General features: G+C 46.1%; 1 protein-coding gene across 1 annotated transcript in view; it reads left to right on the top strand.

The window, feature by feature from the left end:
* Positions 1-21,695, top strand: part of RCN1 (reticulocalbin 1, EF-hand calcium binding domain) — a 151,239-nt gene that overhangs the window by 11,082 nt on the left and 118,462 nt on the right. Inside the window, exon 3 of the mRNA XM_009892704.1 lies at positions 12,298-12,662. Coding sequence (XP_009891006.1) covers positions 12,298-12,662 — 365 coding nt within the window. The remainder of the gene's footprint in view (positions 1-12,297; positions 12,663-21,695) is intronic.

Here is a 21,695-nt window from a genome sequence, read left to right as displayed (position 1 = left end):
CGAAGCGGGCGGTGGGGCAGGGTCAGCCTCGCCGCCTCCGCGGGCGCGGAGCTCTGCGCGGCCGGTCCGCGCGGGGAGGGAGCGGGTCCGCGCCCCCGCGGAGGGCGTGTGGGAGAGCCGGAGTATGCAAAAAAGCCCCGACTAAATCATGCAGCAAGAACGACAAACCGTCTGGAAAATGGACCTATGGAGCAGCAAGAATGTACTTTTTTATCTTTGACAACTTGTGTCCTAAAGAAACTATCTTGAAGATAATTGAAATGATTACAATTCATTGCTGCCTTACTTTGAGTAGGAACAGTCAAATAATGAAATCTTAGTAATACAGCAAAAATTTAATTTACATTACACCACTGCTCGAGGTTTCCTTTTTTTTTCCTTTTTTTTTTTTATGCCCAGCTTCCCCTAGAAATTTTGTGCTCACACATAATTCTGCACTTCGTTGCATTATTCATATTTTTCGGGGTTATTTCACATCCCCCCCCGCCCTTCTCCTTTAGTAATGGTCTTCTCTAAAACTTCCAGGTGCAGGGGGGTGGGAGGACTTTTTTGGAAGGACAGTACCCCATAAGACAAGGAGGGACCCCAAAACTAACCCCAGCGAGGCCGGGGTGGCTGCTGCAGCCGGACGGCAGAGGAGATGCCTCTGCCCCACAGCCTGAGCGGAGGTTTCGGCTACTCCCCCCATCCTCCCGCTACCGCCGGTTGCGGGAGGATGGGGGGAGTAGCCGAAACCTCCGCTCAAGCTGCAATGAGCAAAGGCTGGGCAAGCAGACCCCATCAGGGTCTGTCCCACCTGGGGCAGCAGTGAGAATTCATTTTTGGAAGCTGTTCTGGGGCTTAGTCCCTTTATCACTATCACTGTCACTATATTATCATCACTATCAGTATTTATTGCTATTATTGCTATTACTATTACTTACTGTTTTCACCAGGAAAATGTTTTCTAGAAGCCATAGGGTGTCCCCAGTGATGATGGGGGTTGATGGGTGTGGTTTTTGCCAGAGTTTTGGGCTGGAGGAGGGCAACAGGGCTCACCTGCCCCAGGAAACTCGATGGAGCCAGGGGGACACTCGTCCCCAAGGTTCCTCCAGTCCCCTCTTGGCCCTTGTAGTTACTGGCCGTGCGGCTGCCCGGGATGCCTGAGCCCCTTTTCGGCCTCTCGCCTCGCAGATTGTGTGGGAGGCAGCCTGCCTTTTAATCCAAGTCAGAAATGGACCAGGATACATCCTCAATGCAACTAACTGTTTCTAAAAAAAAGACCATCTGGTAATTGTCTTCCTTTAGATCTTCCCTTAATTATGCTTTTAATTAAAGATGGTTCAAGGCATTGGACCACATGAAGGGCAGTAATTACAAATTACATTACAAACCCAACAGATGTAGCTCTATCTGCTGGGAAAAAGGTACCGGAATAAAATTTGACTAAACTTTAGGATAAATTAATCCGCTGCCTTGAGAACAGAAGCACATTTTTTATTATGCAGACTCTAGCCAGGATTTAAGTTCTCTGTCATGATTGTTTTCATATTTCTTTGACATCTATTGATTTGGAGGCAGCTGCAAGGCTTTGTCACAAGAGAGAAGAGCAGTCACAATATATTAGCTTGATGGCATAACTCGAATATGAGTAGGAAGGATAGAAACATGACAGGGAGCCACGTGACCGAGTGATGGGTCTCCAACAAAATAAAGAAATTAATTTTTAATAAAAAGCTTTAAAAATACCACAGCTAGTGCAACAGCGAGGGGAACGACAGAACTTGTTAATTATCGAGCGTTGGAGCCTCTGAAATTTACCCCCAAAGACTCGAGAGGCGGACAGGCTTTTAATTTCCAGTTAGGACTTATGCATCGGGCAGAAGTCACAAGGAGCAAAGCCCCTGCAAAGGGTGCGCTCGGATGGAGCCCGCCCTGCCACAGGAGCCAGCCCCGGCCTGGGGACGTGGGGGCACCCGGCCGCTGCGCCAGGGCTCCCCTGCCCCGAAAGGCACTGGAAATGAGCATCGCGTTTTGCCGGTGATCCGCTCAGAGGCAAAATCGCAAAACCCCAAGTGGAGTTAATGCAAAGCCCCCTCGGTGAGCGGATGCAAAGCAATGCAGACCCGATAGCCTCTGTAATGAGGGAAGGCAGTGCAGGCTCAAAGATTTCCAGCGGGAATATCGCCCCACTAATCTGTGGTCACTGATGGCTCCGGATAAACTACTTATAATGCATATTGCAGGGCTGCAGGAATACGGGCGTATGAACTCTTTCAAAATGACCTGGTTTGCAGAGGCTGGCTGGCACATCAGGAGGAGATCAAGAAATTACGGGCGTAAGGGTTTATGAAACCCAGTTCTGGTTCAGTGGATAAATACATCACTGACGATCAAGGGGCTGTTTTTAAATCTACCTCCAGTTCAAAGTATGCGCCTCTCCCGCGTTTTGCCAAAATCCTGTGCTAAATGTGTAACTGGGAGCTCAAAGTATTTGAGCAGGTTTGGACAAGGTAACAGAATTTCCCCGTCTGGTGGAGGCTGTTTGTTAAAAGCAGTCATTGAAGTCAAGCTGGAGAGCAGGGACAGTGCAGATTCACATGTCAGACGCTCCATCAGACCATTAAAAAGAAATTAAGTTGGGACGTTTTGTCTTCCCCTCTCCCAACTTCACCCCTGTGGGAAACGCACAGCAAAAATCCCGCCAGCGCCTGAACGTGGGGGGTGAGGCTGTCTCCCCATCAAGCCGCAACACAGTCTGCGATGCCTTTGGCGTCTCTTGAAGGTGAAATTGGACACAGGAGACTTTGGGTGCGAGGTTGCTCGGATTTCCCCCTTTTTTTGCCTCCAACCGCTTGCACCTGCACCCCCCGAGACCTTACTGACTGTGGGAGCAGCACACGGGCACCCCGAGTGCTCGTGGGGTGGTATCACATCTCTGGCTTCCCTCTCACACACGTAGACACAGTGATGCTCTTCCCGTCCTGTCTCAGGCGTGATGTCCAGTGTCCCTCTGCTTAGCTGAGCGCTACAGGACCTGGCCCAGCTGCTTTCAGCCCCAGAAGATGCCGTAGCCCAAACCAAAGACAGATTAACGCACACGCACACCCCTTGCAGCCGACCTCAGCTACACATTCACACTTTCACACACCCTCCGTTAATAGCGTCGCATTTTTTTTTCCTTCTGAGGGGCGCTAACCCCTGCGAGCGTCTAACCCCTCTTCGTACCAATTTCTGGATTTCGTCTTGCGTGTGGTGGAGAAACACGAACAGCTCCTCATGGCTTCTCGGGGCCCTGGTGTGAGGAAGGCAGCTATTTGGACAGACCTCTTCAAATGCTTCTTAATCAGCTGACTCTGGGTTTCCAGTAATATCGTAATTTATGATTGCCAAGTGTCAGTAGGTTTGGGTACGCAGATACGACCTGCAACACATTGCGGCTCCCAGACTCTCATCTCATTTTAAAATGGGCAAACACAGCACTCCTCTATTTGTTCAGATTTTAGCCCCATATTTCGCTCTCATTTCCCGCTTTCTAAAAGTGACCCTGATGACAAAATTCCGTATCAGAAATGCAGAATAATTTCAGGTTTAAAAATTATGTTACTGTGAAAATTACGTACATTATCCAGGAAAACCTATGTCTATAATCCAGCTAGTCAATATAAGATTATAGATCTTCCTGAAAAGCTCATGCTGCTTATTTATAGTAACATTTTGCATGTTTTTGCATATCAGCAAACAAAAACTTTTGTAATAGTGCTTTTAAATAAGATTTGGTATAGAATATAGATTTAATAATATATATTACTATTCTATATTTATACTTGTATAGTATATGTATAGTTTATATTTATATTCTACACAGAATATAAATATATTTAAATAGCCATACATTGAATATATTTATGTTATATATGGAATGTATAGAAATAGAATCCAGATTTCTATAATACTTCATTTCTTTGTGATTCGATCGCTCTGCCTATGGCCCCATGTGTCGCCATTCAGAAATGATGCAGCGTGCTACCGGACAAATGTTTCTTTGTGAAATATGTGAAAGACTACAGATGTTTCACTGCTCTGCTGGGTAAATCTCAGACCCTTTCTGGTGACGTGGTCCGTACTTGTTTACATAGCAAGTAAGCAAGTGAGGCGTGCTTTTCTTTGAGCTGCAAGGCTCACTTAGGTATAAGGTTAAAGCCATACATACAGCTCTGTCTTTCAAAGGTCTGATCCAAAGCTTGCTGACGTGATGGACGAATTCCCAGGTCCACGTGATATGGTCACTAGGCTGGAATCACAGCTCTCACACTGCACGATGGTGTTTATATCGATAACTGATTACTGCAGGTTTTATTTCTGTTCCTCTTTCGCGATCAATACTAAGGACATTTTTTTTCCCTATTATTGTCTAAAATCGAGCTTTTTCTTGAAACATGAGAGTCCTTATAGCTATGTAGTGTGGAGAATGTCCAGCTTGATATATGAATTACCTGGTTCTGGGGGTCTGCCCGGTATGTTGGGAAGGGAGTGAAAGCAGACAGCAAATGGAGTGTGTGGAGGAGTCTGCGTCTTTAACGGCGTATCTCACAGCCACGATCGCTATTCACGTGTGAATCGTATTTCATGCAGTAATGATGTTGCATAAACTAGCAGTTTCAGAGGTGTAGAGTAGATGCAATAATGTCAGCCTTTTTCGGTGCAGAGGGGCATGTTCTTTGGAGTTTCTCCGAGCTGATGTTGTCCGGGGAGGGTCATGAGTTGGGAACGTCCGCAAGATTCACAGCAGCAAAATCTGCCTCTGCAGGTCCGTCTAAGTGACCAGAAAAATCCTTCTGTCAGGCTGTCGTGCACTTTGTGAAGCCATTTTTTAAAATATATTTATAGATGGAATATTGTACTTTTTCTCCAGTTTTAGAGAGGTATTATCTCAATCATCATAGCAAACAAAGGGTGAGAAAATACTCTCTCCATGCAGAACAGAAGCAAATTTAATACTTCCAAAAAGCACTGACAATTACTTGCCTGGGCATAGCGATGTCACCTTTTTTTAGGTGTATTTTGGAGTTCAGTCCCTGCTAGCTGTTTGTGTTAGGCATTGTATTTGGTGTATACCTTGCTCAGTGGCAGCAACTTCACCTGAAGCAGGTCAGATGTTGCAGGCTTTACACGGAGACTGGAAAACTGCCCATTCTGCACCTCTGCCAGCATGTTCTTTCCAGTTAGGTTTGGGAACAGATTACTGTTTGGGTAAAGAAAGAATATATATTGATGTATTCGTCATAGGGTAAGTGGGGAAAGTTCAAAGCTGCTGTAGTGTTTGGAATGACAGAAATAGTCCCTGGCTATGATATCCTGGGTATTTGTGGGAATTCCTAGTAATTCCAGGCTATATTAATGGCTTTTGAGTGTAATACCCAAATACCTTGTCTGGGTGTGTATTAGATCTTAAAGATTAACTGAAATCTGAACATTTCTTCATGCATTTTTACTTTTTTTTCTGACTAATTTAAAATTGAGAAGTTCGAGACACTGCTAGGAACTTTTTCCTCCTTTCTTTAGCATATTATTCAGTTGTCCTTAGCCAAGGAGTTGCAAACCATTTCTTGTAAACCTTTGCATTGCATTGAAGTACAGTTCCATAAAACATTGTGTAAGTGTGTACGTTTGGAGAAGTCTGTGTGTGTGTGTGTTCACACACCTATAGACAATTTTCTGGGTCTCTCAGAAAGAGAATCTTTTTGTTACAAGGACATGTTAATATGTACAGGATCTGTCGTGGGGCAAGTATTTCACTATGCATGCGAACTCCAGGTAAAAGTACAGCAGGACAGGATGTTTTCTGTACAGTTTATGTGCGTTTTACAAACAAGATTTACTGATTGGCGCTGAGAGCTAAATGCTTCTTTTACATCACCGCCTCACCAAACCCCACCAGGAATGGTACCTGCGCTTGTACAATACAAGTGGCTTCCAAACCAAGGCAAATCTGGGGCAAAGCTGGAATGTTCGCAAATATTGAAACTGTTCTTTCCCTGTCTTAAAAAAGAAGGTGATGTTGGTCTGTCTGCAAGTCCCTGGCTGTTAATTAGTGGTGTGCCTCACAGTTGGGTTTTGAAGGACCCACACGTGGCTCTGAGCCTCCTCAGCTGGGCAGCAGCAGAGCACTCTCTGCTTACATTAACTTTTACACCGTCTCCCCAATGAAATCAGAAATCCAAAAGCAAACCCCATCACTCAGGGACAATGTATAGATTTGGCACAGTCCTTGGAAGATTGAGAATCCTAAAATCAATGACTGGATTACACTGATCCGTATTTGTAGATGTCTCATCTGCCATAGATACAGTATTGATAGGTTGCTTCATTTTACTGAAGTGTTTCAGATTACCATATGGGAAGGCACAATGGAAGGGTAATTACATTTTCTGGTGTGAGAAATACTTCTTAAGGAAGCCGAAGCCATGGCATTTGATGTGGCTGTAAATTGCTGCCACCTCCTGCAACATGTCTGAGCAGACATTTGATTACGATATCGCTCTCCTACCTATGTTTTTGCAATAACGGCCGTACACTTCTGATTCAAGCACTGGGATGGAGAGAGGTATACATGCATATACATGCCTCTCTGTGTGGACAGCGAGACAGAGCCTTTCCTGGAAGTGTGCATTTCAAATATTTGATGCTGATGTTTCACCACTGATTTCTGCAGCTAGACATACCCAGTTAATACTAAATAGTGTGATGTGAAAAACCCCATGAATAGTGAAACCAGTGGGGCTATTAGGACATTAAAAAAAATCAGGACTGTAATATTTTATGTTATATTTTGTGAGAAATAGGACTTTACACTACCAATAATAGTGGGGTTTTGGGGAGTAAAGGGGCTGTGGCCTGGGTATAAATTTCTTTTTATAACTGATACTGTTAAATACAGAGAGTTAGGGAATACAGAGCAGCGAGCAATTGCTACATGCATAAACCAGAGATTCATATTGATCTAAATGATATGTGATTAACAATAACCACACCTGGCAGAAGTGTGCATCATAGCCCAAAGCCAGATTTACACCTAGATGTGAAAACCAGAGAGTAAAGCTGTGCAGAGGAAAGCCTAGTCTCTCTGAGGCCGACGGAAATTTAGGCATCGCCTTCTTTCCCTATCTGCTGCTCGGTGTTTTACTGCACACATCGCTTACTCGATCCACGACCCGCAGGTAAAAGGAAAGAGATATGACTCAGATATTGCAAATTTTGCAGATTTTGCACTTGGACGTCCAAGTTTTCCAGACAATAAAGTGTTTTTCTAAGGGTGTTTCATGAAGTCCCGGTATCCTGTGTGATTTCTCTCTGAGTCACATTCCAAATCGCCCTATTTAAACAAAAAAATCCCCTTTGCTGTCAAATTTTGACTAACAGCCATAATACCCTCAGATGGTTATTTTAAAATCTGCTGTACAGTTTGTGCACCAACACACAGCTCGCATTCATCAATAATTGTATGTCCCAGACTCCTAAATTCATGAGGGTGCAATGGAGGCTTGGGCACATCCGTAGGTGTTGAAATTCTTAGATAATAGGGAATTTACAGCAGCTTTATCACAGATTTTTTTTTCTTGTCTTCAGCCGTGCCCTTAGCGATATTTATTGCGCATAGCCATATTCTTTGCATATTTGGAGGAGTAAATTAAACATCTGTCTTACATGCACATGTCTTGGAGCCTATATCTGAAGCAAGATAAAAAAGGATCTAAAATTAAGGGAGTGTTATATTTTCCCTAAAAGTATTATCCAAAGAATGAAGCGGACAAAAATAGTGTGCTTTATAGTAAATAGGTATAAACAAATTCATTATTTTTAGATACGACCCTAACAGTTCCAGCTTGAATCAAACTAAACCACCGAAAAAAGCCATGGTAAAGGCGGGAGACATCAGTGAGGAAGAATAGACGTTAAGAGAGAGGAAAGTCTAATGAAAGGAAACCCAATATTGACGGATTATGTAGAGCAGAAGGAGATGGGGTAGAAAAAAACAGTTGAACACAGACAGAAATATGCTGTTTAGCAGGAGGGGGCAGCTACATAAGCCAGCTCCAATTTGCGCTATCGCCCTTCCCCTAAAACTTAAGGCAAGCTCTCTTTAACGCAGAAAACTTTCTGGAGCCCCGAATCTGATGAGAGAAAGGATGCAAAGGGAACAAAAGCCGAGCCTTCGGCGAGCTCTGAACCTTGGACAGCCCACCTGCCCGCACCCCGGGCCAGCACGTCTGTGTAGGTCCCACAGGTTCAGTTGGGTTTGGTTTGGACAGAAGGTGCTGCCCGCACATCTCAGCTGGAGAGGGTGGGACGAAACCTGCAGCGACCTCCGAATGTGCAAGGGTGGCCCAGCCGGGCTTTAAGACCATTTCTTTCTAGTTTGTCCCCGAGACAGACGGTGGTTGCTAGAGTGTGGCGATGGTCCTTGAGGGATGCTTCTACAGACCCCGCTGCTGAAAATATTCTGCACGTGCTTTTGCACGGGATTTCACTGGGGTTCTGAGCTTCCTCGCTGTGCCCAGAGTTAAAGCTCTGCCTGAATCTTTGCAGGCTCAGGGATCTGTATCTGAATTATAAAGCGGCATCCATGGGTGTAACTGATTTTTGGTTAAGAAAAGTCTTCGTGTATCACATCTAATGAATTCATGGTTATGGTAACAACACAGCGAAAGCAGCGCTTGCTTTACAGAGCTTATAACTGAATTGGATTCAGTTAGCTTTGGTACGCTGTTTTGTGAATGGCTTTTGTCTCATGTTATGTGAAATAATTTTATTTTACTGATATGAGATACTTCAAAGTAGTAAAGACTCTCTCCCTGTATCTGGTGCTTGCTTAATACTAGTAATTTATGTTGATTGTGTGCATTCTTCTTTTAACCACTATTCAGCCATCTATAAATCAATCACCTGAGGAAATTCATTGAGAAAAGTGCAGAAATGCATTTTTGAACACAAATCTCTCACGCAGTAGAATGCTGAAGTTTTACTAAGTGGATTTTACCTCCAGGAATAAAGCGTTGCACGCATTAATTTTGCACATTTTTAATTATATTTTATTGCCCAGCAAAGCATATCCACAAATCCCCCCACGGAGAGCTGGTATCGCGGCAGAGCAGGTCTGCGCCTGTGTCTGAAGGGGGTCACTGGAAACTAAATGTGCAAGTTCCCACACGGCAGCATAAACCTGCCAAATATTAACAGCAGTTTATATAGGCAGCTCAGATGTAGCAAAACAGTTTTCCAGCTTGCACAGAAGCAGTAAAAAGACAGAAAAATATTACACAGACAGCAACCGCTTTTGAAACATTAACATCATGGTCACAGACATATAATCATTTTGGAAGGCTCTTTGGTGGTAGATTCAAAATACGGATTAAAAGCCAGAAAAAGCAGCGTTTAAAAGTGTGACTGTACTCTCCCAAGCACAAACCGCGACATCAAATACCAGGAAAACACACTGTTACACTCCAAGCATTTTTTTATCAAAGCAAGAAAGTGTTCATAGATGTTCAGTGTCCAGGACCCACCTGAAACCCTTGTGCCTGATTTTCGGAAGCTTTGTGCCCCTGTCCTTGGAAAAGGGAGATGCTCTGGATCAGGCCCTGCATGAACACTCCTGAAAACTGTCAAGCAATTTTCATTTGCTGTAAAAGCTTGACAAATGTATATACAAAATGTAATGAAATAAAGAGCCCAGATACTGCCTCAAAATTGTAAAGTGATTTCCGAAGTTATTTCACTCATCTCTGCAAAATATTATCCAAATATTAACTGCATAGTGCAATAGGAAAGGGAAAAGATCAGCCTTGGAATGTCTCAGACTCATTAATGATATCCTCTGGCAACAAGAAAACCTCCCCATACCTCCAACTTTAGGAAGAGCAACTATACTCACAGAAATCCCACTAGTCTCAGCCTTGAAAACAGCTTCTTAGCTTTAGGATCACTTTTATTTAAGTTTCTTACACTTCAGTAAAATGCAGCAGAGCTTAACAAATTCATTTTGCAAGAGAAGGTCTGCTACATCTTGTTTTCTTTCTGGTTTCAAAATAGGGACGCGGTGGAAAGCATTCCTAAAAAAAATAATAAAATTCACCACAATTAACCTAAATTTTGCAGTGACTGTTACGCACCATGCTGTACACCAGGAGATATTGGCTTTGGTTGATAAGCAGCCTTGGTTGAAATCCTTGTATACATTTCAGGTGCAATTCAGTTATTTTGGCTTACAGATTTTACCGTCTTAGGCAAAAAAAAAAAAACAATTATATTTTGTAAATTGTTTTTTTAATGCAAAGCTACAATTAGCTTTTGAATGGCAAGAAAAGATTATTAGAAAATAATGAATTCTGTGAGGACCTTGAAATTATAAGTATACACTGAACTGGATGGCTCTGTTTAATCTCCAGTGTCTTTGACTTCACTAAGTAGGTCAGACCAGCAGCAAGTACAGATGTCACAAGATAAGGTTAAAAATCCAAGCAAAAATATGGAAAATGTGTGATCCCCAACTTCTGCAACCCAATGAATAGTTAAAAACCCTCAAACCTGTTCTTGGGTAAGAAGTGATATCTGCAGAAGATTTAAGTGCGATTTTCTTCTAAAGAAACAATTCAGAGACAGTTGGTGGTGGCAGAGGCCATCTGAGGAGAAATGAGATGATATATGTGTTCATTAGGACTCTGTCCTTATTTTGCACAGGGGGTTGTCTGCAGACAGTGGGACGGGTCAGGCAGGACAGACACGTGTCCTTGCGAGTGTCCATCCTGAACCATGGAGCTGCGCTTGGACAGCAGGAACCATCTCAGCCATCCCCGGGAAAAGGCACGTAGTGCTTGTTTCTGATTTAGGCTACCAAATGCTATGAGGAGCTTCACAGAAAACGACTTATTGCTTTGGTGCTGCACAAAAATATCCCAAATATACACTGCGCCCAACCTCGGGAGTCCTGGGATCGTGGTGGCCAAAATGGGGTCTGGGGTGGAAGGTGGCAGTGGGGACGTGCTCAGCCTGGGAGGGCGTGGAGTTTGGTCCTCAGCCTTGCGGCACTGCCCACGGCGGGGACAGGGTGTGACTGGGGTAGATGCGTCCTGAGGTGTGACCTGGGTTGGCATGTCCTGAGATGTGACCAGGGATGGCATGTGCCATGATGTGGCTGAGAGCAGCAACTGCCCAGGGGCAGGGCTGGGGCCGGGGGGGGCAAGGCGATACCTGAGTCACAGGGGTGTCACGGTGTCACCTCGGTATGCTGGTCCCAGTGGGCATGGGCATGCATCCCGGGCACTGCCCTTTCCGCAGGAGTTCCCAGGCACCGCAGGGCACCGCTGCAAGGGGACATCAGCCCCGGCTGCCTGGAGATGTCCCTGGTTGGGGGACAAGCGGGTGGCGCCAGGAATTAATACGCGCAAATAGTTCGTAAGGAGACTTAGGCCATGAGGGAGCAGATTTAAACCCGCAGAGGGTCTGCGCAGGGAGAAACAAGCCCGGGTGAATGTTGGCCTGTGGACACGATGCCACTTAGACTGGCCGCAGCAGCTGCTGCCCCACCTTGCCTTCTGAAAGGGTTTGGCAGTGCCCTTTCCTAAAATCATGGAAAGGCTATAAAACCAGCACATTTAGGCGTTCCCTCTGTCTCCTATTTGTTGAGGTTTCCTCCCCAGTCAGGTAGACTGGAAGCATACATCTGAACAAAAACTGAGCTGTCTGCAGAAGAGCCTGACCCTGGGAGCCAGACCCCCAACAGCAGCAAGTACCGCCTGGTGCCGGGGGCATCCCGGTGCTTTGGGGGGGTTTCCTCAAACTTCCACCTTCCCACGCTAGAGGTGGATGTGGGAGATGCTGACATGGGACGCTGATGTGGGATGTTGATGTGTAGCGAGGAAGCTGGGATGCATCCTGTCCATGTAGAGCCACACGCTGAGGCTGGCCATCGTGCCCCGAGGCCGGAGGAGACCTTCAGGGAGGATGTCCCGAGCACGGGACTGACCCTGCCCTGTCCCAGCCACCAGCAGCAGTGGGGAGGCTGCAGGTGGTCACCGTTGGGCCGGGTCCTGGCAGCAGTGAGCCTTTCCCAGGGCCTGGTTGTGCCCAATCCTCTGCCACGAGCCCAGCTTCGGCTGTGGCTGCGTCGGGAGCGGGCGTGAGTCCAGGACACCCGGGCTGTCACCCCGGTTTGCTCTCCCTGCAGCGCTCGCTGCCGCCTGCCAAGCGAACAGCATAGGGGAGACAGCGGATAATGCGCCGTATTGTGCTCTCCCACCACCTTTTTCTCTTCCACAGTCTACCCATTGTGCGCGCTTTATCGCGATTAAACTCCAGATGAACATCAAAGGGAAAGAAGTTCATCAAAACAGGAATGAAACAAAAGGCTTTCAAAGCGCGGTTATCGTGCACCAAGCAACGCTTTTCAAAGGCAGAAAAGTTCACGTTAAATATAGACTACCTTACTGGCACTGCCTTAATGGCGAGAGCACCCAGGCGGCCCTCCGCGCCATCCGGCAGCCGTACTTGTTGCTGGAGCTGACAGCAAATCCCTCTCCGTTTTGGAGGCTCTGTCATGCGTGGGTGCCGGAGCTGGCCGAGGCCACTGGTGAGCAGGGAACAGCCAGCAACGGCCTGGGAAAGCGCATGCTTTATTCATACAAGTGAGTGGCACTTTTCTGCTCAAAATATAAATAGTGAATGTTTTTTTTCTCTAACGAAGTGCTCTCTAATGACAGTTGGGAGACTTTGCTTTTCCCCAGGTGTAAACGCTGGGAACTCAAATAACTAGTAATAGTTTTGCAATTTATGATCATGTTTATAAGCTATAAACTGTGCAAAATGTACTGGCCGCTAGAGAATTTTAAAATCCAGTTGCAGCTCATGCACAATCTCATTTTTTTTCTACTAAAAAGCAAAAAACAGCTAGGAGGAGATGGGGTGAGGGAAGGGCTGGCTATGCGATTAGCACTTCTTGCGCAGGGAAGGCAGAGCGGGTCTCCTTAGGAAGAAATCCATTAGCTAAGGTCATGTTCCAAGAACGAGCCTGAGGTCTGATCCAAAGTCCCTGGAATCTGGAATAAAAACTAATGGGATTTTAAACTCGCAAATAAATATTTATTACTTGATTACTTACTTTTTCCCCTTAAATGAGAAGGTTTTTTTGTTAAGACAAGTCGACATCTTCCCATTTCCCATTCAATAATTACTCCAGTGAGAGAAAACACAACAAAGCGGAGCAGAAGGTGAAAAATGTTTCAGCCCTCGGTGAAAGGAGCGAATAAAACTCATGGTCTCAGAGACAATAAAGGATTTTTTTTTTTTTCAAATATCTGTGGAGAAATACATTGTTTATGGATTTGGAGAGCTAGATCCTGAACAAAAAAAATGAAAATGCCTCCTATTTACCAGTCCTGCAATCACCGAGCATGCCAAACTCCCGTTGAGGTGATGCTCATTTTGTGCCAGAGAGACAGCATATGGCACAAAGCAATTTTCATTCGCAACTCTAGGTAAAAAGTTTGTTACCACAGGCTTATGCGGGGATTGATTTATTCACCCCAAAAGTGGAAGCCTGAGGATGAAGGGCTGTGAGGTCTGTTTTGCAGGGGCGGGATACAGGCCACTTTCTCTGTTAACCCTATAAAGCAAAAGGTTTTGTATGCAGAGGGAGCGCAGTTTTTTTTTTTTTTTTTATCTAAAACAACACCCCTTCTATTAGTGGCCAGAAAAACTGAAGGCAAAAAAATCAAATAAAAATCAGAGTGTGAAAAAAGCCTCTTAAAGTCTTGTACTATCAAAGCCAGCCATGCCCTCTCCGCTGGCTTACTTTTAAAAGCGATCCATGCAGGGAATATACGTGCCACAGAAATCCACGGGCTGAGGGTATTAGGTGGTGTGATCCAGACAAAGAGGATATTTTTTTATAAGTCCACATAAAGCCGAACGCAAAGATAATCCACAGCTCCAGAAAGCCTGCAGGTTGCTACAAAAACCCCAAGAAAGCCTCTGCAAGAAGGGGTAAACAATTAACACAAATTTTAAATCAATGCGCTGTCACCTTAATAGCCAGCGAAGTCAGCTAAGATGGGTGTAATATGATGAGACAGTTTAATTCTTGTTATGACATTAGCTGCAGACTTTTACAACAGCTGAAAATGCTGGAGTGAGAAGAGTTTCCAATTATCACTGAGCTACGATACACAACTCTGGATTAGACTGAGGCATGAACAAGGGCTCCTCAGCCTGACAAGAAACACGCAACAAAACCCACAGAAGTTCCCAAAATCCGATGAAGATATTTTTCCTTCTCCCCTCTCGCTGATGTGCTTCTGAAAAGCTTTATTTCAGATAAAATAAGGCCATTTTTAAGAGTCTATCAGCGAAACCAGCTCCCAGGCTGTGTGTGCTGCAATATTATGTATCATAAATCCGTACATCCAGGAGGTGAACTGAACCAATCTGAAGCGATTCTGTTTTCTCAGCATTAAGCTTCAAAAAATTAAAAGTCACCCAGGCTTGAAGCGCAGATAGACAGGTAATAAGCCATGACAGCACTTCACGGGAATCCGCAGGAATAGGCAAGTAGGTCTGGGTGTCAGCCATATAAATATGATCATCAGACCCAAAGCTCCGAATAATACCGCCAAGTGTGAGCATGTCAATATTAAAGGCAAGCGGGCTGTGAACAGTAGCCCGAGGGAGCGGCGAGTTTAGGGGATGGCCCGCAGGCCGGGGATGCTGCGCCCATTCCCCAGAGAGGGGCTAAGCCGGTCGGAAAACACAGATCCCTGAGCTGGGAACGGGCTGTAATTCACATGCCGGCGGGAAGGCTCTCCTTCTGGGTAACACGGAGCTGTGCTCACTGGCAGGGGATTATTTTTTATGTGTGTTTTGGGATGGTTTTGCTCCAGTTTTATTTCATAGCTTGTTTTAGACCTCTTTTTTTTTTTTTTTCTTCTTTTTTTTTTTGTAAACCTTGCAAGAACGACATTCCTCCTGGACCCTGTGTACAGAGAAGAATTTATCATGCCAAACCACGCACCTCCTTCATAGCTTTTGTCAGTCTCTCGGGGGGAATTTGCAAACATGGGAAGTAGCTGGGACGTTTGAAATAGCGACTCTTTAATCCAAAGGTGGCTTGTTTTGTATTGCTCATGTCGCGTTGCTCTGCTTATTTTAATATCGCTTTTGGAAAAATGGGTCACGGTTTCCTTTTCAGATCATACAGAGAGAAATCATTTTGTCAGGCCTCCCCCTGTATAGTGCTTCTGGGTTTCCTCTGTGTTATTTCCCCATAGCTGAGAATATAAGGTCTAGAAAGGACAAAAGTATCCTGGTAAGAAGATAACTGGGGAAAGCCCCACCCTGCGCTGGAAAAGGTCTTCACTGAAAAATAAGTTATAATTCTCCAAAAAGCCTTTTCCACTCTCACGAAAGCCCCATGAGTGTTCCACATTCACTGATTATATCCCAGAAATGCCCCCCCCCAACCCCAGCCGCATAAGACCTTTGCTGAAAAACAAGTCATCTCTCTCTAAAATGCCTTTCCCCACTCTTCTAAAAGCCCCGTGAGTGTTTGCAGCAGTCACCTCAGGTGGCTTGGACCGCAGAGAGCAGCAAGGGTCCTGCTGCCAGGGGTGCTGACAGCAGGCAAAGAGAAAGAGGGTGTCACAGAGGGAAGAAAAGCTGAAACTCCACTCAACTCCCCCAAATCCTAGCAGGGGAGACCTGTCTGAAGTCAATCTTTTTTTTTTTTTTTTCCTTTTTCAACAGTCCTTATTTGGCAACTCCTTTTTAAAAAGGGTGACCCGAAAAGTCGCTGTGTCATGCAGTACCTTATTCTGCATGATAAGGTAAGATAATTTCTCATTAACACGGTTGGCTTTCGACCTCCTCCCCTCCCTGGTGGATGGATAAATAAATAAATACACTTGAATATGTCCTGGATATGCTCTCTCTGCTATTTGCAAAGCAGAAATGAAAGCTTTGGGTTTGGCATGTGCCACTCTCCCAGCTGCTCTGGGAGGCCAGGGGGCAGCTGAGGGGTGGCCAAGGGGTGGCCGAGGGATGGCCGAGGGGCACCCATCCCCTTGCAGGTGCCCCGTGTTCTGCAAAACACTCCTTACCTGCTTGGCTCTGCGCTCAGCCCCTTCGCATGCAGTTTCCCTACCCCGGTGCAGCCCGCAAAATTCTCAGTTCAGGATGTCACTTGCTATCTGCTCCTCTCCCAAAAATTCACCTCCAGCTTTTTTATTTCGCGATGCCAAACCCCTGGAGTGAAAAGGGGCTTTCGTGCCTTTATATGGAATTTCAAACCTGTATTAAGCTTCAAAAGATGTTTTTATCAAAAAATCTCGACAGCCGCCAACTTCCCTAAATCCCAAACTATCATTACGTGTTTAGTCTTAGACAGGGGATTTTTCTGGATCTTCCCTCCTGAGCCAATGATAAAGCCAAGTTGGTTTGAGATTGAAGATTCATTTATCTCTCCTTGGCAATTATCTCTATTACTGCCCACAATCCTTCCCAATCTTTTTAAACAACATCCTGCTATTAAAGCCACTTGGCAAGCATTTAAAGCCCTGGGATAAGTTAACCATGCACAAAATATCCCACTTGGGGAAGGATCCAGCTATAAAAATAAATGGTTTACGTTCCGAAGGCCATGGTTCAGGATGGGTATTCTTCATTTGTGAAGAGAGGTCATCATTGCTGACAATAAAATTATGTAGGACCTGATCCTCCCCCACTGAGCTCAATAGCAAAATCCCTCCTGATTTCAATGGTGTTTTCCGGGGTCAGTCGCCGGGAAAGCCGACATTCCACAAAGTTGCTGAAAATCTATAATTGGATATATTAAGAGGGCTTTCAAAGAGATGTCAGATTTGGAGGCTTAGTGTAAACCGTGCTGCAAAGGGGATCATTTCGTATAACCGAATCAATAAAGCTTTTTTTTTTTATTATTTTTTTTTTAACGTTACTTTTCTACTTGATCTCTGATGGCGGAAAAGCTAAGGTCCGGAGACTCATCATCAGCACGGAGAAGGCGCCGGGAGCCTGGCCGGAGGGTGAGCCACTGCCTGGCGGGAAAGATCCCGCCAAGTGACCTGGTGTAAGCTGCCAATGCGAGGGGTGTAATCCTGCAAGCGTTTGATCCAGTGGCTTTGCTTATGCTACGGAGGTAACTCGTGCGTGTAAGTACTGGAATACCGAGCCCTTATTTTCATGGGGTTGCTGGTCTCCTGTCACAACACATCTCTTTGGGAGATTTGATTGAGAGTTTTGATGAATTTTGCCGTGCCTTACATGTCTATATTTAGTAAAATGAAGCTTAGTTTGTGTCTTTGGAACAAGATATGGATTTATCCCCCAAATGCATTTTTTTAAGTCACAGGCAGTACTTCAAAGTGTTCTTTAACGCCACTATGAAAATGCTCACTGGTAGCTCTTTAGGAACTGGAAATCTTCCATTTCTACTTACATGGTGCTTTTCTGGCTGACGAGCATTGTTTTGCCTTTGGTTCTCACGCGGAGAAAGGGCCGCTTGGCGCGGAGCGGCTGTGCCGGGCAGGGCAGGCGCAGGGACGGCAGCCTCACTGCGATGGGCACCGATGTGCCCAAGGGGCTCCCCCGCCACGGGACCCCAGGGCAGGGACACCTGGGTGTTTGCCCCAGGTTGCTTCACCCTTGCAGCAGCCTGATTTGTAAATGTGTGCAGGTCATCTCCCCTCCAGAGTCCCCGCGCCATGTGCCCCAGTCGTGCGGGTGGGAATGGGGAGACACCCGCAGCTCCCGCAGGTGACACTGCCATCGCTGCCATTGGGACCTGCCGCAGGTCCCTTCAGTAGTTCAATCAGGTCCCCTCTGTCGTTCAGTCACGCTTTCCTGTTGTTTCTCCTTCCCTACCATGTCTGAGAAGCAGCCCTCCATGGGGCCACAGTCACAAAGCTTGCTCCTCATTCCTAGAGAGCCTGGGCTTTTTTTTTTTTTTTTCTTCTTTCCTTTTCAGTGAAAGCTGAAATTCAGCAGAAACTGATGAGACCACCATGGAGAAACCCTGGTTCACCGCACTGGCCAGTACCAGCTTGATCTGGCTCTGGCTCCGGGATGTGCAGCATACAGACACAGTAATGAAAAGAAATATTCTGAAAAGGATGAGTCAGCTGGAGGCCGGTGGGGAGAGCGTGCGGGATCTGACTGGAATTTAAAAAGTTATGAGGCTACATGTTGTTTTGAGCCCTGCCAGCGGAGAAACTCATACACGCGAAATGCTTTGTCATCTGGCATAACTATGTGACTTTGCTGATTAGCTGGCGAACTCTTTTCAAAATGTTTTTAGACAATAGTAAGTACATAAGATATAAATTTTTTTCCTGCTGCCACCACCAACAAGGGTCTGCTTTAAGTGTTATGTGTTATTGTGAACTGTCTTCCCCAGAACCCTGCCAGACTACTGAATAGCCATGAAATTGTTTTCTTACTATGTATTAGATGAGTTATCCATTAAAACAGCTGAAGTAGCTTCACACCTTACTTCTGTGCTGTAAGTACATCTACACTGATGTGAGCTGTAGGTACACCCACACATAGTGCAAAACATATTTCTGTGTTTTATTTTTGTACGTTTGCACCGATCGGGACACCAGCAGTTTGGTGCGAAGCTTCTTTGCTCACTTCTCCAGCCAGGTACCATCACGTCCCTCCTGCCTTCCCTGGAAAGCAGTGCTCGGCATTCAGTGCTTCAGAAAATAATTTGCAAGCCAGACAACAACTTCCAAAAATTTGAGGGTTTGCATGTAGGGTTCTTTAAATAAATGACATTGGAACTACATTTGTTTGTTGTGTGAAAATACATACTTTCCATTCCCTCTTTTTAAAGAGATGATAAGTCTGGCCCCGCTTCCCAAACCTGGTCAAACCAGTGGGGAGAGTCTGTGCTGATTTCTGGAGCATCTTCAAGCAGGGGGTTGGGAAGGAAATGCCACTGATACCGGCTGTGACTGGCCACCCTTTGCAATTGCACTGTGTCTGCCTTTACTGCCTTCCTTCACCTTTCCTTTCAATGAACCTTGTCATTTACAAAGATGCTGACTTAAAGCACCTAACTGGTAGTAAGAAAGATGGGTACCATCCGGCGAGTGGTACCCCCTCTCAAAGAAGTAGGTCTCTTTTTCAGATGTGGATGAACAAAACATCAGTTCAATCACACTAAATCAGAACAGGTAACTTCTCAAAGTTATTTCCTGTAATCTTTTGTGAGAACCAGGGAAGTATCAACAGCGTTTTATCGCTCTCATTGACATGGTGTTAGAGGTTGTACCCCAGCTGCCTGGGATGGTTAGCAAAGGGCCCGAAGTGGGCTCAGAGCCATTAGCGGTTTTCACCGAGGGCTTGTAGAGGACCTTTACACTGGGAAAAGAGGCACTGGTGAGTTTTAGACAAGGCAACCCTATTTCAACCCCAGAAAAGCGCTGGAGCAAACAATCATACAACTGTGCGTAAACACCCAGAGGGGAAACTACCAATGGGGGTTTGTCAAGAACAAACTATGTTAAACCACTCCAGTTATTTCTATGTCAGAGGAAGTCCTGTTATGCAGACGGAAGTGGTGGATGTTGCCCTGCCTCCAGTTTTCTCTCACTTTAGGAAGGCAGTGCTTCACATAATGTTTTCTTGAGCAAGATTGGGCAACATGGTTCAGATGAAGCTAGTGTAAGAGGTGTTGCAAAACCACAGCAGCAGCAAAAGAGGAGTAGCTGGTTCAGTGCCAGTTCAGACCAGCAATGAGGTGGGCTCAAGGATGGTCAGCCTTGCAACCAGCCAATGCTAAATTGCCATTCCTGCCCTGGATAGTGGAACTGGTATTACCTACTTACAGTCTCCAATGACCCAAAGCAAAGAGGACCAGTGGTACGTGAGGAGGTGGGATGGCATTCAGGAGGACCATGTGAGGCTGGAAGAAGCAAGGTGCAAGGCAGGAGGGACAAGGGTGCTGCATCCAGGGATGGGTGAAGCACAGCTAGATGGATGCCATGCTCCCCTTTGGATGCTGTGCTTCAGGAGCTAAAGAGATGCTTGGAGAGACTTCAGAGGTGAGCAGCAAAAATGATGAAAGATCTGGAAAGTACAGCTTATGAGGAACAGCCGAATGACCTGGGGTTCCTGAGCTTAAAAGAGGAGAAGGTCCTGGGCAGGAAATGATTATAACAACTGTTGAGTACGTTAAAGGTGGTCACAAAGGGGAAGAGAAGGACTTGCTCTCTGTGTTCATCCTGGGTAGGACAGGAGCAAATGAGCTTAGTGTGCAGCAAAGAGATTCAGTTCAAACCTAAAGCAAGTCTTCCCTGACAGTAAGGCCAATGAGACACCAGGACAGGCTGCTGGGGTGAGCCATGGGGGCTTCAGGGACCCACAGGATCTTGTCTAGGGGCAGAGGGATGGTCCAGATCACCCACTGAGATCCCCCCCTGTCCTTTTTTCTTTTTTTTTTTTATACTGCCATGAAACAATCCTACGGATTTCATTAGGTTACCTCCTGGAATAAAATTTCCTCCATGGGCTTGTTTCTCTGCCACAGCTCACCTGTGTGATCCTTCGCTCCAGTGCGAAGTGGGTGTGAAACGCTGCCGCTCGGATGTGTCGCTGTCGTACACCTCCTCTCCAAAGTGCAAATAACTCCCTGGGCTGCGAGCCGGGGGGGACGGGCCCACAGTAAGCGATGGGCTCTGATTGATGAATTTTCACAGCAGGTGAGAGCAGCAGGAGACGCACACATTACAGATTTCATGTACAGACAGCAGCACTTGGGAAGACAAACTGAGCGAGTACTCCAAGATGTGGCTGCTGGGTCAGACACCAGCTCCTAGCATTACCCAGTGGCGGACAAATCCCTGCCCTCAACCCCTGCTCAGAGGTGGCACTTACCCCGTCTGTCCCTGCCGAGAGAGAGGGGGAGACACCACTCCCGCAGCCGGCTCCCAATTTTCCTCATTACCTGCTCTTAGCTTCTCTCAAAGATAAGTGGTTCCTGTGCAAAGCCGCTAATTTAGTCCCAGCAAACAAGAAAATAAGTCTGGATGCAAAAGGCTGGTGGGATTTTGACAAGATGCATGTAGAGGTTGGGCGACTAGTCTTAATTAGGCCATCTTTGTTTACATTTGATGTTTATCAGCTAATTGGCATGGCAAGGTGTGAGTCACACAGCTTCCCTCTGGCATGAAATCAGTTCGCAGGAGAAAAACTGGGAGAACAAATGATCCCAATTATAAGAAAACCCACTGTGCTAATTACCATCCCACGGACGACGGAGCCTCCCACCCGCAGCCTCGCGCAGCCGCTTGCCCTGCCATCTCCCGCGCATGGACCCGGTGCCGGCACGCTCCTCCTGCCCATGCCCAGCCCCTCGCTCCACCTGGGGACCCACCATGTTGCCCCCCTGTTACCCTAGGAGAAAAGGCAATGCTCCGCCAGCCACTCATGTGGTGCTGCACAGCATTTCTCAGGGATAAATGCTGCTGCCTACACCGCTGCCCTTTCTTTTTTCCCCCTTTTTTTTTGTTTTAGCTTGGTGGAGACCATGTCGCAGCAGCAGCTCGTAGGGAACATCTTGTGCTCCCAACATCGTGATGCCCGTCAAATCAAAGACTAAATATTTGTGGCGGTGGGGCTGGGCCGGGACCCCCCCGCCCAGGCCC

This window comes from Charadrius vociferus, unplaced genomic scaffold, assembly GCF_000708025.1.
Source record: "Charadrius vociferus isolate BGI_N301 unplaced genomic scaffold, ASM70802v2 scaffold19, whole genome shotgun sequence".
NCBI lineage: Eukaryota > Metazoa > Chordata > Aves > Charadriiformes > Charadriidae > Charadrius > Charadrius vociferus.
Note: the sequence above shows the minus strand (reverse complement) of the source record. Positions and strands in the feature narration are given on the sequence as shown.